General features: G+C 35.0%; 1 protein-coding gene across 1 annotated transcript in view; it reads left to right on the top strand.

Annotated features, from left to right (window-relative positions):
- LOC102221492 (gamma-aminobutyric acid receptor subunit alpha-6-like) overlaps nt 1–16,484 on the top strand; it is a 30,063-nt gene extending 13,579 nt beyond the window's left edge. The window contains exons 9-10 of the mRNA XM_005808770.2: nt 5,343–5,599; nt 11,701–16,484. Of these exons, the coding sequence (XP_005808827.1) occupies nt 5,343–5,599; nt 11,701–11,713 (270 nt within the window). The 3' untranslated portion in view covers nt 11,714–16,484. The remainder of the gene's footprint in view (nt 1–5,342; nt 5,600–11,700) is intronic.
- The last annotated feature ends 1,774 nt before the right edge of the window (nt 16,485–18,258 follow it).

The raw sequence follows: 18,258 nt of genomic DNA, 5'->3' as shown, positions 1-18,258 counted from the left end.
GGAGTTCCTAAAAATTAGGATGGCTTGTGTTTGTACTTACTGTACATGTTGTAAGACTTCAGTTTTGAAGCTTTGGCTATGTTGGTCAACTGCTAAAAACAAGGGTTTAACTGTAATATTTCAACAAAACTAACGATTACATGAAAAACAGGATAGGAACTCTGGAAAAAAAGATGAATAAAGAGAAACAAATTATGTTTTCAGCTAAAACATGCTGCTGACAAAGTATAAGTGTTAAAACCCTTAAAATAAACCCTTTACTGGAGTGGCTTCCTTTGTAAAGGAACAATTACACAGTACATTTATTCTGTCAAGAATAATAGTTATATGTTAAGAAACTACTGTTTTTCATAAAGTCACTGTTGCCATACAGTGGTACTCCTGCTGGTAATTCTTTGTAAAAAGCCCTTTTCCCATGGAGACTGGATTTTATGTCTCCTCTTAATATTTTGCATGATTGGATCACTATTAGAGTGGGAGCTTTTGTCCTTGCACAAAAATCCTAAAGTTCATCCAGAATCCTGGATGATCTGTTATGCTCTTTTCTCTTCAGATTACCACAGAGCAGGGATCTTTAAATGCATGTTTTAGAGCCTCTGTCCAACAAGTTTCAGATGCATCCCTGCTTCAACAAACTAGCTAAAAATCTGAACAATAATAATAAAAAACATGTTTCTGTTTTTTGGCCAAAAAGACTAAATTAAAGCATAAATGCACTCAAGGTTCTTTTGACAGTACTAAATTGCTCAAAATCTAAAAAGAAAACAACATTTTATTGCAAAGTGTCATGAGTAAGAAGTGCATATTGAAATAAAAAATAAATAGCTCCAAATGGGCAGTAAAATAACTCATAAACAGTGTTTAAAAATATCTGAAAACTTAAAAAATACTTTAAGACCACTAAAAAATGATTTAACAACCTTGCTATTTGCCTGAGAAGTGATTCGAGAATTCTGCATTAACGTTGTCATTTTTAGTTGGTTTTATTGCATCATTGGTTTATTTCAACATGCTTGCGTTAGTTGTGCCTAGGGATGTTTCTCTTCATCAGTTTATACTGTTTTTTATACAAAAACAGTTTAAGCTCTGTAATTTTCTAACTTCTGCTTGTTTTACTGAAACCACCGTTTTTGATAGGATGGAATAAAACAGTATAAACAACAGCATTGATGGGTATGCATCAATTCCAAATAAGTAACTTTGAAACAACACCTTTCTTATGAATACTTATGTGTTACTTCTCATGGTATAAAGCATAAAAATGTGTGCCAAAATCTTAACTGGTTTAATTTTACAGATATGCTGTACTTCTTGGTAAATACAAATTTATGTTGACAGGTTTTTCTTCCCTTTGTGAGTGGAGTTTTCTTCCTCTTGCCAAATCATCACACATTGTTAACAGCTTTTTCCAGACTTGCAGTTACCGTTTGTGGTTATACAACATCAACAGGGGTTATGGAACTAGGCTTTAATGGGTGTAGGGATTTTATATTTAGTGTATTTTTTGAGATATAGCTTCATTCAACCTCTAAGAGATTCTGTTTTTTGTGTAGCATACTGAGCTTTGCCTGTGCTTGCGTCTCCCCATTATATACTTCTAAAGCATTGTTGTGGATGTTTTGATGGATGAGATGGTTTGTTCCTTTTAAAGGCCAACTGGCTGTCAGCATTTTGTGGTAAATGGTCAGCTCTTACAGTGTGTCTACTCCACTTAGCCATCTGGCAGTTAGTGGTTAAGTGGAAGCTGTTTAAAGTAGAGTTTTGTTTGTGGTTTATGTTGGCTTTTCCTGGTTTACTCGTGGATACTCTTACTTCAACCAGGTAATAACATCTTGCATCCAGATTGTCATGGAGAAAGATTGTTATAGTGATGAGTTTAAAATCCTTTACCTGTTAGTGTATGAAAGTTTTGCATCTATAAGAGAGCACTCGTACACCAGCTTACTTGTCTAATTATTGAAATGTCCAGTCACAAGAGAGCAGTGTAGTATATTGGACAACACAAATTCATTTCTGACGTTCATGCAGCAGTTCAGATTTTAAGGGCATTTGGTCACAGTGTCTTTGCTCTCATCATGGTTGCTGGTGCCAGTCAATCTATGATTGAATGGGGACATTTGTAGCTGACATTTAAGTACAGTTACAAATAATCACGTGTTTAAAATAAAAGCAGGAGCCATTAGTTGTTCCGTAGATAATTTGTTTTATCAGATTTTCTAATTTTGGTTGTTTTTTTTTAGCTTTTATAGATGATTATTTTTTTCAGTTGCAATTACATATAATTTACACATTGTATGCAAATTACATAATATATATATAAGATACCATTGCATATCAGTATATTTATTTGTTACAAACTAAATTTTGTTTTAATAAAGTTTTTGAAAATTGAACACAAGGAACATCAATGGACATAAAGTGTTAAGTCTTGGGACAGATTCCTAATTACATTTTGTTCTGGGTATTGACTGGGCTATTCCAACACAGGTTTTGATTTTGCAGGTTATATTCATATTCATTTTTATATTAATTTTTCTACAAGACAATTTCAACTTAAATTTACTGCAGTCCAGGCTGGATGGATTGGATTTGACTGAAAAACAACTCAGTTATAAGCAATAGTCATTTATTTTTATGTTTTTTCACATATTTATCACAATTGCCATGTAATGTCATGAAACATATTGTACAATTGTAATGCATTCTCTAGAAGGATATCTAGGATATATGTAGATGTGAAGTATGAAAATGTTCAAAAACAATAAGTATCAATCACATCACAATGATTCCTGATCGCTGTTTCCAGTGTCTTGTGAAATAAATGTATTCTAGACCAGAGATGCTTCTGAAGCAAATATAGCCCTAAGTTTGTGTTCCTCTTGGTTCATTTCTAGTATACAATTTGTTCCAGTATACCCCATGCAATCAGTCTTCTGTTTGCAGTGCATATTGTAAAAATGTGCATGCAGAACATGCACACCAGCATTTCTTCTTCATTGTGTTTTAATGAAGCTCACAAGTGTAATAGAGATTCTACTATTTCTGTATTTTTATGACTGTGATTTTAAGTCCTTTGTCACATTTAGCTTAATTTCTTGTGCACACATGCAGGTTTTCATCATTGCATTCCATCCTGTCCAACTTTACCAGTTGGTAAAAACACCACAAACTCCACTTTATGCAGTTCTTCACTCTGTATGTCTGAAAGACACTCAAACTGATATACATTAATTTATGCAATCTACAGTAAACTATGTATGCTCCATCACTTCATTTGTTCAACACACCCTCTCTCTCCCTCTCGCTCTGTCCCAGTCTCCTATTTGTCTCTGTAACTATGTGATAACCACAGAGAGTGACATGAGTGGACAGCCAGTGGCTCGGCAAATGATGCTGTTGCCGATTATGTAAGAGCTGTAGATTAAGGAAAATCCAGCAGATCACTGCAAGCTCAGAGGAAAGAGGGCAGACACTGCAATAAAGATGGGTGGGGGCTTGGAAAGCAAGCCCAGTCCGTTTTTATGAAACAAGATGGAGAGATGGGTTAGAGTGGGTTCTGGGTATGTGTTGGTGTGTGCATTTGTGCCATAGAGTTACACTGGAAGAATAGGAAAAAAAGAGAGTAGGAGGAATGCATCATAGAAAATGACTGCTTTCACCAAATATGTAGGAGGGAAGACTCTTCATGACACGGAGAAGGAAAAAAAAATTCCCAGGAATAGAAAAAGTCATGAGGTAAAATACCTGGTATGACTGTGAAGTTTTTCAAATAATTTTTTTGTCCCAACCTCCCAATTTTTTGTGACAGGTAGGACTGGAAAAGAAAAGTTTTGTATGTACTTCGAACATACATCACATTTTCATGAGTTCTCTGCTTATTTTAGGATCTCCATCTAATATCTGAGAGCCAAAAAACATTTTAATATCATGTCATTTTTAATACATACACACATGATAACGCCACCTGATCATTTATCTGTGTTTTGGCTTGGTCAAGAATGTAAACTGAAGTAATGACAACAAAAAGATCTTAAAGAACATCCTTTATTGAATAATTTGTGCTACAATTTTATGGGCCTAATTGTTTCAAAATAGTTATTACATATAAGTAATACTACACACATACAGTATATACAGTATGTATATTTACTTAACCTCACATACTGCACTGTGTACAGGGCCACCATCAATCACATCTAAAAGGTTCTTAGAAAAATCAGTTTATAATTACGATTATATTGGATTCATTATTTTGTTAAATATTAGAAAAAGGTATTACATTTTTTTTACATTGTTTAGTTGTAAAATTTATATCAGGTTTCTTAAATGAACTGCTTGCAAATAGTATTTCTAATACTGACTCTGTTGAGCAGTTTCTGAACTCGAAGAGAAAAATGAAATATTTAGACAAATCCAGCAAAAATATCGCAAGTTCACTTCAGCTCCAAAACTGATGGAATTTACATAAATTCTTTTGCAGAATTTGAGCATAGCGAGAAGCTGAGTTGAATTTGTTACATAATTTAAAAACATCATTTCTCTCTGCACCCCCAGAACTGCTTATTATGCATCATCTTAATAATTTAGAGGATTGTTTGATTTATTGAAATCGCCCTGGAACATCATGATGTGACGTTTCTGTGCTTCACACAGAATTGTTGTTTTTTTTTAGACTGTGTTCATTTGCAGCAAGAAGCTTTGCATACCCTGTCCTAGATATATTTTCTGTACTCATATTGTACCTGATTTACAACAGATATTGCCAGAGAGTGTGTATTGTGATCATAATTAGTTGAAATTTCATAAGCCACAGGATAACCATGTGTGAGTGTTTTTTTCTTTAAAATCATTTAGTTTCCACAACTGCTGAACATCAGTCTGCACACAGGGAATTGACAAAATAACACAAAAATAAAAAGAAGACTGTGGATGTGTTTCTATGATTTTAAATAATATGTTTTAGATTCTGTAGTTTTACAGCCCTATTTAATTTGCAATCTGCTCCTGTTGGCTTTAGATCATAATTACATGGAAATTATCTTATAAGAGGAATTTTAATTTTAGTTAAAGTTAGAAAAGTGTTTTTTTCTACAGTATCAACAGTGTAAGCACATAAAAGTATATGTAATTCATGCAATCATTTTTGTTGTTGAGTTGTTTGAGTGAAAGATCATGATATGCCTGTTAGAAAGAGGGCATATAAATAAAGATTAATTGATTTATTGAACAGTAAATCTTCAAGTAAAACAGGATAATAATTTAACTTTAATACGTCATAACAATGCATCTTTGTTGTAATTTTCTTTTTACATTTCCTGTTTTTATTTACTTTTATTTTAAAGGTGGATGCCAATAGTGTATTGAAGAAGAGGATGAACTCTGCACCAGTTTTCGATCGACCTGCAAAAACTTTTCCAAACCCTCCTGTCAATGCCCAAGCTTTCCTCCAGCAAGGCTCCGCGGTACCAGCCAACAACGTTCTGACAGGCACCAGCATCATTGACAAATACTCACGCATCCTTTTTCCCCTTTCGTTTGGCGCCTTTAACCTGGTCTACTGGATCGTTTATCTCACCAAGGACACCATGGAGATGTCAAGGTAAGTAGATGGCATGGCTGTCACAAATAACTTTGTTTTGCTTGGAGCACAGGATGGAAATTATTTCACCAGAAAATGAGTGAAGGTGGAATTCCTTTGGTATAATTTCTGCATTAATTTTATTGGATTGCTCTTATCAAGTTCTTAATATGGCTCCAGTACTTAGGAAGGTACGTATACGCTTTAATTATTACATTTTGTTGTATTTCAACCACTAAGTTCAATGTGATTTACAGACATTTTATATGATAAAACAATATCAAAGTACTCTAGACATATGAAGTGGAAAGAAAATAATGCATCTATTTCACTTTGTTTTTTACAAGACAAATAACTGACCGTCTTTTACTGAATGCAAAGCGCCAAGTCTTTTGTTTTATGACTTGTTCTGCTATTTCTGCCTCTTCTTTTCCAAATTAACTGAGATTTCATTTAGGGCATCTATGAACATCAGTTTTCAAGTTTTGCTACAGATTCCTAATTGAATTTACTTTGGACTTTGACAGGATAATTCTGGGTTTTGACCCAACTATTCCTAACCTGTGGAGGAATGGTTAGAGTTTAGTCCTTTTGGAAGGTAAACCTCTGCCCCAGTCTGAATTCGTTTGTAGTTTCAAATACATTTATTCTATTTTTAATTTGTTAAGCTCCATCAATTTCCTTGTCAACTGAGATGAGCTTCACCCTCCCTGCTGAAGGGAATAATCCCCACACCATCATACTGTCACCACCATGTTTTAATGATGGGTCGGTGGTTAGGGTGATGCAATGTGTTACACATGAGGGCCAAAATGTTATATTTTAGTCTCATTATACCACCTTCTTTCACATATCCATTCTGTCTTTTACAGGATTTGTGGAAAACCTTTAAGACTTAAAGACTCTCAGTCTCTTTGTGTTTCTCTTGTATTTAAATTTTTCTTTATTAAATATTTCATTCCACTATCCATCACCCTTCTGCAAATGTCCTGCTGACCAAATCATTAACACGACATATTTGGACAATCACATCATGAGGACTTTCTTTTCTTTTGGTGACAAAACAAGTTATTATAAAATAAATGTTTATTTTGGTCATTTGCTTTTAATTATATTGCATCAGTTAACAAGTAATTTAAGTATCTGTTAGCTAAAGAAAAATGTAATAATTTGAAATGAATACAAGCAGACAGACAATGTGAAATGTTTTTAATTAGAGTGAACATGCAGCCAAGTCAATTACAGAAAGAGCCCAGGATGCCTCAGTGGCTGAGGTAATGGGAATAGCAGAAGAAAGAATAGAGCACATTAGAAATATCCTTTATTGCTCCACAATGGGTAAATTCATGTGCAACAGCAGCAAGGTGAAAGAAAATCAAAGCAAGTAGGTTCACACCAATATATAAAAACAGAATAAAAAGCAATATAAATGACAATAAAAACTGTATAACAGCAGATATGTGCAGCAGCCAGCAGAAACGTTTTTCAGAATGAGTAAATCTGTGCAAAAGAGTGTGATGGGGGAGAACAAAGTGAGATGGAGCAACAAAACAATAAGCAGCATTATGTATCAAAAATAACATCACATGCTGGCTTTCAACTTTAAATAGAATGGATCATCAGCTTAAATTGGATTTTAATGCTCCAAGTCAGGGGTGTCAAACTCCAGGCCTCAAAGGTCGCTGTCCTGCAGTGTTTAGATGTGCCACAGGTACAAAACACTGGAATGAAATGGCTTAATTACCTCCTCCTTGTGTAGATCAGTTCTCCGGAGCCTTAATGACCTAATTATTCTATTCAGGTGTGGCGCAGCAGAGGCACATCTAAACGTTGCAGGACAGCGGCCCTGCAGGACTGGAGTTGGACACCTGTCCTCTAAGTAGTTTCTTTGAAGGACAAATTAAAAGAATAAACAAATAAGTGCAAGATATGGCTATTTACAAGTACCAATAAACACTTAAATATGTTGTTAAATCATTTCAAACTGAAATAAAAACACATTTTAATACATCATAAATTGATTATATGTGACAGTAATTCATTAAAATATCAGTTGAATTAGAAGTATTTGAGCATTTAATAAATTAATTATGGAATAATTAAAACTGTCATTGGCTTACCAACAGATCCCAACATCTGATTAGTTACCCTTCACACCAAGTCAAGACTGATTGATCCCAGATTGATGCAGAACCTGCTGACCCTTAGAGATGCAGTAATTGTTTATGAGGCCAATAAAGAGAACGTTTTTGCATGTAAAAACAAATGCCTGAACCACTTTAGCTAATTCCTTTCGATGATCCACTCCAAACTTCCCCGTTATGATAGGATTCCTCAAATAATCTCTCAGGGTTAGCCTCAATACCCAATGGAGGAAACTTATTTTATCTGCTTCCATCTATGATCTAATTTTTTCAGGCTTGATCCATAACTTATAACCATAGGTGGTGCAGGATTGAACAAAGGCACACTGGTAAATCAATAGCTTCTTTTCATGGTTCAGTTCTCTTCACCACAACACACCAGAGCAGAGCCCACATTACTGCAGCTGTAGTAAACTCCGGTGCTTCAGGCACATACTGACCCCAGATATGGAGTCTTCCTTTTTTGGACTTTGAGGTGTAGAATCTCATTCGATCCCCTTCAGAGTCAGCAGCTTGAATCCAACAGATTCATACCATGTGCAAAAAGCAAAGATGCAACCGTGAGTCCTGAGTTTCTCAAACCAGTTACCCATTTCTTCATTAGTAGGCCTTGAGATTGGGTCCATGAACAGCACAAACAAGATCAGTGATTAAAGGCAGCCTTGGTGGAGCTGCTTTAGTTAAAAGAGGATAATAACTCTGCTACTGCTCTGTTGAACCATTTGATATCACAGTTAATATGATGTATTGTCACCACGGAAAATATAATGTAATCTGAGCCTCAAAATTGCCTGCTGGTGATCTAAACAACTTATAAAGGCTGAGAAAAAAGTTCTTAAGTGTTTTTTCTCTTTGAAATATAGGTTTCCTTGTGTATAACCAACAGATGCTGTTCCTAGCATCTGTTTCTAAAAATAATGCGTTTTTATAAGTGTTTTGATGGTAACAAAAGATGGATGTTGCTATCTTACATCATCTCTAGAAATCCTTCTTGGTTTGACACTTTGACAAGATGCTGAGCGGTACACTAGTTAAAGGATAAAGTTCAGTTTATGAACTCTTGAGTGTTTGTGTATGTGTGCATGCATAATTTTGTTTGATTTGCTTCAACTTCATAATCTGAACTGATGTGTATGTCTGGCTGTGCATCCTCTCTCCCGACTCTGGGATGCTTCAGCTGTGTGGGTTTAAATCCTTTCATTCCCTGCTTTGCTCCTCCTCTAAAAGGGAAAAGCCCTCAAGGCAAGAGCTGAGACAAGTCAGAGGACATGACAGTGTTGGCAGGCATCAGGATAGCTCTGTGTGGCTAACACTCTTAGGGATTCTTAAATATTTCTAAAATTTGATAGGAATTGTAATCCTGAGAGACGTTTCAAACAGACTGGATGATTAGAGTGATTACTTTTTTTGTTGTGGAAATTAATAGCAGACATAAATTAGGAAAAAAACATACTACTGTAGAGTACGTAAATGGAGAAGTTCTTGAACATAAGAACAAAACACAAGAACATATAGGAAGAGAATCCTGTGTATTGTGTATTCAGATCTAGATTCATATTTCATACATTTTTAATTCTTGGCTACTTTATTCTATTTTGTGTCTTGTTTCGTTCTGTTTGTGTGTTTGTTGCATCCATTCCGAATTTCCCTGATTGATTGTTGAATTGATTTTATGTGACTATCATTCTTCCTTGGTATTTAATCTCCTGAGTTTCATTGTTCATTATGATTCTATCAAGATGGTTCCATGTTTTGTCTCCCTCATGTCTTCAAGCTCTTCAGTTTGGTTTTGTGAACAACTGCAAAACCGCAAAGGTTTTTTAAAGAACTGTAGAGACCAAAGAGCATCATGGTGGACAAGCAACACACCAGGCAGGTCAAGGATGAAGTTGTGGAGTTTTAAGGAGGATTACGCTGTAAGGAATATCTCTAGATATCTCTTTAAGAGCATTGTTCAATTCATCATCTGAATAAGAATAAAATCGGGCACAACTGCAAAGCTACCAAGACATGGTTTCACATCTCATCTGGTAACTCCAGGGACATTTTCAGTCCTCAAAAGCATGTATACATTTTGAGTAAAAAATGAAAAAATGGTACTGCATACAACAGAGCCCTGTCAAGCTATGTATGTTTAGCCTTTGTAATAGCATGCGCTCCCATCAACCCCCCCTGTATAGATGACTGGGTACAGAAAAAAAGATTTTCTCTTTGTGTGTGTGCAGGTGGATTTCTGTGAGTATTTCTGAGGAGGATACAGGCACAGAAGTGTATAAATGTGCTACAGCAGCAGTGTCTACCGACTGCGGGCTATTTTAATGAATAGCACCATTCAGGGCGAGACATGAAGGAAACAAATTGGCTGAAAACGCTTCCTTCCATGAGGGGCCCCAGCTGGTTGGCTGACTGTTTGCTAGCTGCCTGGCAGGCTGGCTGGAGTGTGGTAACAGCGGACGATAAGCCTTACTCTTCTTTATTGGCCATCATAGTGCGAGGCTTGAAAAACAACTTCCCTATTGTTGCTCATAAATCAAAATCCCTAAATGCTGTTTCCAACTCAATTCCTATTTTTGACTGCGGGGCCATTGCTATAACTTTGGTGTAATAATCACTCGATTACAGGCCACTCAGATGGAGGGTAAAGAAGAATGATAGAAGTAGTGACCCTCTATCTATATTGTTGCTCTTTTGGGCCTTGTGGGAATTGCTACAACTGCTTTCACCTAGTTTGTCTCTTCTTGCATGCATGGATTTTTCTCTCACCTACCTGTGTTTACATGTTTTCCCATGAGTCCATCATGCCAGAGACATTTTTCTAAGGCACAGTATTTCTATCTTCCTTTAATCACTTAAAAAATGCTGTCTGTTTCAGATACATTTTGCACTAAATTTCTGTCTCTATATCTTACTTAATATAAGTACTATTCTTCCAAACACACTCTTTCTACCTGTCACTCCCCAACCTTCACACCTCTTTTCTATCACAAAGCACTGTCTGTGCTCTGCCTCCCTTTTTGATGAAACAAGACAGCCTAAGCAGAGTGCTCCACCCCTCCACCCCCCAACTCCCAATATTCTATAATTATATATATATCTAATTTCCATTTTATGTATTTTTTACAAACCATATTTATATTTATTATGCTATCCATTTCCCATATATATGAGGTTATCCTACTTGGCTTGCAGAAGTTCAAAATCTATTAAGAGACAATGTTTTGAGTTGAGTTACTGAAAGCTCTCAGGATGCTTGGCTAATACAAACATCATCAGTTGGCAGGGCGCTCACACGCCAGCATTATTAAGTAAAGTTTGAACACCTCCAGTCATATTTGTGCCAAGCTGTACCTGTATTACAGTGCTAATAATGGGTCTAGAAAGTAAATTATCACCGCAGTGTTACATTAAAATTGTTTATTCACTAACTATATTACAATACATATGGTTTCTCAAATCCCCCACCAGAACCCCCTCCCTTCTTTTGCAACCAAAGCTATGCAGAAAGCTGTCAGTATTTCTGTTTTTGCCACTGGCCATGTGAGCTCTCTAGCTGAAAATGGTTCTCAGTGCTGTCAAAAGTGTCTCCAGCTTTAACACATCAGGTTGAGGAGGTGGAGGTGTGAAATACCTGGCTGAGGTTCCCCCATGAGTTTCAGACAGTCTACGTGGACAACACTGAAGAAGTTAGAAACCGAAAAAGATCAGATTTCAAATTCAGACTTAAAATGTGAGCAAGCCTTCGCCCGCAAGAGCGAGCCAGAAAAAGCTGTTACATCATACCCATGTGCATTTGTTCCTGTGTACAGGAAGATGTGGATGGATATAAAATGGAGTAGGTGTGCGTGTGTAGGAGTATTTATGCATAAAGCAATATGTTTAAATGTGATGAAATGTGAAATTTATCTACCCTCTGAATACACACAGATTGACATTTTTTCCACTGATTCAACCTTGCTTCCTCTTCTTTTTGTCTTGCAGGGACACTGTCTAAGATTATGTCTTCCTGGAGAGTAGAAATACCTGAACAATCAACACACACGCACATGCACGCCCACATACCAACGTTCTTTTTCTTCACACATTAAAACAGGTAACAGACGCTTGCCAAGCACTCTTTTATGCAGCCTCAGTGCATTCTATTTCCTTTTAAGTACTCCCTTGGAACATAAGTCTTTTGAGAACAGATGTACCAATTCCAATTGCCAACTTGACCATGGAGCTCAAAGCCATGTGGGGCCACAAGTACTGGATCCATTTCATACAACAGCTACTCTACGCTTTTCTTTTTTTATTTCATTTGTCTCATGTTAAGAAAAAAACGTTCTATGTTAAAACAATTTTAATGTGCACACCTGTCTTGTATGCTTTGCCAAAGTTGATGGGACAAGAAATAACATTAAATAAACTACACTGAAGAAGCATAAACCAACCACAAAGGGTTTCTCTGTTGGATGTATTCATTTACTTTTTTTCTATGTAAAATATCCATGCACTTTTTTACAAGTGTTTTACTTTCTTTTATATATATATATATATATATATAAATCCCTTCCATTATGATTAGAAGGAAACTGATTGTAAGAATGTACTTCTGACTGAATCCATTGCATCTGGCAAAAACGTTTTTCCTACCAGTTCTGTCAAGTCTTATTCTCTCCCTTTACAATGTTTTTTGTTTGTTGATTTAATATCCCTCAGCTCAAAGACTAAGGAGGACCCAAAGCAAAATCTTCAAAGAGTTTACATGATCTGTTTAGTAATGCTTTTGGCATGGCACATTATGGAGTCCAACTTGCACATGCAAGTGGAAAACATTTCCATTCTACAAAAGCATTAGGAGTTCTACAACATATGAACATTCAAAAAAGTAGGGTTTTTTCCACATTTTCTTTTTCTTTATAGTGCCTTGTAACAGCATTCACACCACTTGACTATTTTCACATTATGTCACGTTTCATCCACAAACTGTCATGTGATTGACAGTAATGCATAAATGCGAGGTGGGACAAAAACAAAAATGTAGTTTTCAGTAGTTTTACAAGTAAGAATCTGGCAACAGTAGCATGTGTGTATATTAATCCTCTTAAATCAATATTTTGCAGAACCACCTTTCACTGAAATTACTGTTGCAAGACTTTTGGTTTACTTTACAAGCTCTGCACATGTAGTGAGTGAAATGATTTGTCATTCTTTAAAAGGTAGTTTAGGTTTGCTGAGATTGTTTGGGGAGTGACTGTAAAAATAAATTTAAACTCTTTCTTTAAATCTGTTATTGTAAAACATACCCAGTGCATAAGTAAAATACACTGTTGATATTTATTTGTAAAATAATTTGAAACTATCTGTCATTTTCTCCTAACATCACAATTTTGCATTGCTTTGTTTTGTTTTTGATTAAAATTTGTTAAATTTGTTAATGTGTGCAGGACAAAATTTGAAAAAAGTGGAAGGAGTATGAATAGTTTTGTAAGGTGCTGTATATCATGTCTCATATTTGTTACGTGCAGATATAGTTTACAGGCATGTATTAATGTCTACAGCTGAACTTGAATAGGTTCCCTTTTTTCTATCTTTAATATTATAATCCTCCTTCTCTGTCATAGTTTTATTATTTATTGAACAAATCACAGGTGGGATTGTGAATCTAAAAAAACACATTTCACTCAAAATCTGAATTTTATCTTATAGATCTGGGAGAAAAGTCTAATCTTCAGTCTTTAATTAACACTTCTTTCTGTGAATGTGTCATGTGCTGCACTTGTCTAGCGCTTTACAGTCTTTCTTAGGTCTCATTAAATCATTCCCTAACACTCTAATTGTTATAAAGCTGCCAAAACGGGCCTTTGCCTTTGGGAAAAGAGAAAAGAAAAGAAAAGTTTATCTAGTAAAGTTCAACTACCATTTTCATAGCTGCCATCTCATATGCTAAGAAGCCTGGCAACAACTCTTTCCTCACTAGGATTTATTGTTGTATTTTAATTAAACTTAATGGATTCTTTCACTGGTTTCCAATTATTTCTCCACATGACAACCATTTCTTGGGATTGTCAACGAAAAGACTGCAAAAAATAAAACGTTAAATGTATCATCATCATTTATACAAAACATTCATTTATAATCCTTGCATGGATATGAATACGATTTTCCACAGCTTGCTTTTAAAACAGAGGCTGACATGATAAAGCTATGAGATGTCTAAAAATAAATACGTTGTGTTTACTTTGACTTTTCATCTATTATCCAGAAATATGTTCTCATTAAACATGTCTCTTATTAACAGGGGCACCCGTCAAATGAAAAACATTTTTAAAAAAACAACATAATACTTTGAAAGGATTTCATGGCAGTCATGAAAATGTGCATCACAAAAGCTCAATTCAGTTTTGGTTGGAATAAAAATCCAGTGCAATTTTTATTTATAAAACAAGTTTAAATTGGTATTTTTCTACTTGTATGAATATTTTCTTGTAAGTATTTTATATGAGATGTTTTTTTCTGATTTGTAAACCAGCATGGTACAACTTTGATTCTCTACAATGATCAATCAGAACAACAATGCATAAGCAAACAAAAAAATATGCAAGATTCTGCACTGCAATATTTTAACAAATTTAAAGATTTTCTAACAATTGGAAGACTAGAATCTAAAACACATCAAACAACATATTCTTTAATGTAAAAATTCATATGCTGCCAAGGATTGCAGACTGTTTTATGTAATATTTTTTGACCAAGGCAAGAATAAAAATTTGCTTATTTGAAGAAAGTTAGCAGATATTAAAGATTGTGAATAAAAAATGCACCAACATGCCCTGACCAAGATTATTTTTTTACATGTCCAAGAAATAGACCTGATTGGATTTTTTTGTGGAAAATGTTCTATGGCGTCATTATTCTATCAATAATAGTTTCCTTAAGTGTGGACTAAAGATGCCATATTGCTGTGAATTTGTAGTAAACCAATCCTTAGACTGGTGGAAGACTTACATCTAGTCAGACTGACCTCTTGTTTAAGTAGATTATAGTCATTTAAAACAAAGTAATGTAATATACTGTATGGGATTCAACTTGTTAGAAGTGAATATTATATATCTCTAAGAGACAGTTGTTATGTTCACCACTGTTTGCTCACCCAAATAAAGTCTCTGTTAATATACAAATTTATGACTTTTAAGTCCAGCAAACTGGGTGGATTTTTCTTTAGGCACTATTTTGTCCAGCAGCATCAAAGATGGTACATGCATGCGCTTTTTCAGGTCTCTAGTTGTTTAGAAATAATTTCAGCTGACCAGGCAGATTGATACAGCTGGCGGTCTCAACCAAGGAAACAATACGCTGTAACAAAAACATTCTTTGGCTGAGAAAACAAACAAACTTTAAAATTTTCTCTTGTAAAACTGCAGAAAGTGCATATCCTTTAACATACCATTGTATACCACGCTTATGAACATTTTTAATATGAATTGTGTCAATAATAATTGTGCTAAACCAGGGTTGCCCTTCTGACTAACTCTTAGGATTCCATTGTTCTTAGGATTTCTACATTTTATACAATATAATTCTTAAATGGCATGTTTGGCAATAGGTAAGGGAACTATGACTGGTTATAATTTCAATGACCCTGACTTTAAAAATGCAAAAAAGAAATATTCCTGTAATATGTATTCTGTAGCTTTACACTCAAAGTAAGTGTAACAATAAATATATGCTTTGCATAGATTTCCATAAAATAAGGTCTCCAGTTGCTTGGATCTTTTTCATCAATGTATCACAAAAAGAAACAATTTTGTCAGCCCGTATGAATTTTGTTTCTTCTGTTTATTTATTATTATTTTATCACCCTCCTCCACTCTGCGTTTGGGGCAGGAAGTGAGGAAATTAGAGCATTTTGCCATGTTATGCCCCATACATCAGGTTGTACAATAAGAAAACCTCATGGACTATGAACTTAGCTTTCTACTGGACTGTACTGGACTGATGGCTCAGACCCAATGAGGCCTCCAAGTTGCTGAGTCACCAGTAGTGAGAGACCCAAACAGAAATTAAAAGCAGAAAGAGTTGACATATGTTTTATGTGTGAGTGAGTGTACTCTTTCCACATGACTGAGCATGTTTGCTTTTATTAGTAGACCAAACCATCTGCCCTTTGACCCAAGCCTAGCTGCTTAGCTCCACCACGCCACTGCAAGAACTTCACTTGCATGTCTTCCTTGTGGTCTATGATCGTAGACGGTTGTGAACTTCAGTAATGGAAAAATATTGTGGTGAATTTGACCACAAAGCTAATGTTTTACTTCAAGTTTTTAAGTCATCAGGCATGTACTTTGTTAATTCTTTGACTTTGCCAGTGTTAATCCATGTCTCATATTTTTTTTACACTGTTATTTGCCTAAAGATTATGGACAAGGCTTAAAAGACAATGAATTCTCTATTTTCTGTGAATTTTTTGTGAGCATAATAAGATATCTATATAAGTTTGCATTCCTATTCTATGACCCTGCTTGATGATCAGTTGTATTAATCAATTTACTTGTTTAAATAAGCAGTGGCAGGTTTTACATTTTCCCATTTACATTTATTTATCTTGAGTACTTTTCTCCTGAACAAATTTATGGTCATAAACAAGGCCATTTTTGATGCAACAGACAACAATATATGCAGTTTCAGGTCTACAAAGCCTGATAGAAAATGAACCTTCACTCATTTTTCCCACAGCATTGTATATATTACTATGTTCAATAAAGCCAAATTATGTAAATCTAGTTTTTCCTCTTTCTCTTTTTTAGAAATGTACTATTGCACAATTAAGATTATACTTACATGAGAGAGAAACGCAAATTAACGGATAGTAGATATGTCACCAGTACTGCATGTGCGAAAGCTTCAGGTATTTATTTTTGGATATCAGTGTCAGCATGAACATGAACAAGAGTGGAATATAATGGCTGAAATCCATTTCTTTTCCCTTTTCTTCCATTTGTTATTTACATTGTAGCTATATTCCTTCACTTACACTGTACAAAGCTGTAGATCCTTATATGACAACGTAATGTTACTGTACTTTCCTTCTTTACCACACCCACAGACCTGGGTGTTGATTTGATAGGAGCTGTATGAAAAAATACTAAAGAAATAGTTTATCCAGTGAGTCACACATTTATGTAACTCCTTTTCAGTATGCCCTATTTTTAGAACAGGCAGCAACAAACCACAGCTTTACATTTGAGCGTCATTGCATGTGCATATGAATAGGAAGGTGTTTCCAGGAGTCCTATCGTTTAGCTTCTCAAAAGATTCAAATCTCAATTTCCTTTCCATCCACTCATAGGAGTAAAAGGCGGCCTGCTTTCTGTCTTTATTTTATTGCATTTCCAAACAGAACAAAAGAAAAGTTGGAGATTGAAAGAAAAGTCAGGTTTGCTATTTAGCTTATATTTGGAAACATGTGCATTTAGAACGATCCTCGTCTAGGTCATGGTTTATCCAATCACAAAAGGGTAGAGTGCCATCTATTGGTGCATAACCCAAACCCTCTTTTTTATTCATAACCACCTAACCACTAGCTCTCCCTCACCCACACACACACTGGCGCTCAACTCCTACACACTGACTCACCATATGTTTTTACACATGCAAAGAGAAAATCACAGTTTGAACAGCAAGCACACAAAGACTGACATCTTACAATAGCTTGGTTTGGTTTTATGTGGGCATATACAAACATAGGAACAAATACACACCTATCTACAGGAACCCACAACAGAAATTCATAAAAATGTATATGCATTTAGAAATACAAAAGACAACAAAATATTAAGAAATGAAGTTTACATTTAACTTACACTGGGTGGTATATACTTTAAGTTAGACAAAACTAAATTTTAATGACAGTTGGACTTTGAACTTTTTGAAGGGTAAGTGCATCTAATGTTTGGTCATAATTAGAAAAACAAGAATAAGATTTGCACTTTAATTATATTTTGCTTTCCTTGCTTTCTCCATTATAAGAATATGAATAATAGAAAACTGTACAAGTGTCAGCAAGGTTTTTGCTTAATATGTTAATAATACGTGTTTTTTGTACTTCAGCCAAACAAAGTAACCAAAAATGTACCTAAAATGAACATGACTGTGAAAAGGAAAAAAAAAAACTCATTTACTTCCTTCTTAAACTCAAAGTGACTCACACATACAAACAATGTGTTTCTGCTCCACAATTATGTTCCTTTTTGGAACATGGTAATTTTGGTTTTGAAGATTGCAGCAGCTTTTCTGTAGTATTTTAAACAGTGTGACAGAAACATTTATCTGCTTCATCTAAAAAAAATCAAACAAGTTGTGATGAAAAAAAATTCTGTCTGAGGTTTGAAAGAAACTGAAAACAATAGCAGAAATTTCACCTATTATTCTCTCCGCTCCTTCCCAAAGTTATTGTATTAGCTATTACTTTGGTAAGAATTTTAAGCAAGACAGTGTGGGAAGAATTTCTGTTTTCCTCATTTGAATAATTTACCTCCCAGAAACAACAAGAGCACT

This window comes from Xiphophorus maculatus, chromosome 11, assembly GCF_002775205.1.
Source record: "Xiphophorus maculatus strain JP 163 A chromosome 11, X_maculatus-5.0-male, whole genome shotgun sequence".
Taxonomy (NCBI): domain Eukaryota; kingdom Metazoa; phylum Chordata; class Actinopteri; order Cyprinodontiformes; family Poeciliidae; genus Xiphophorus; species Xiphophorus maculatus.
This window is presented reverse-complemented; position numbering and strand designations above follow the sequence as displayed.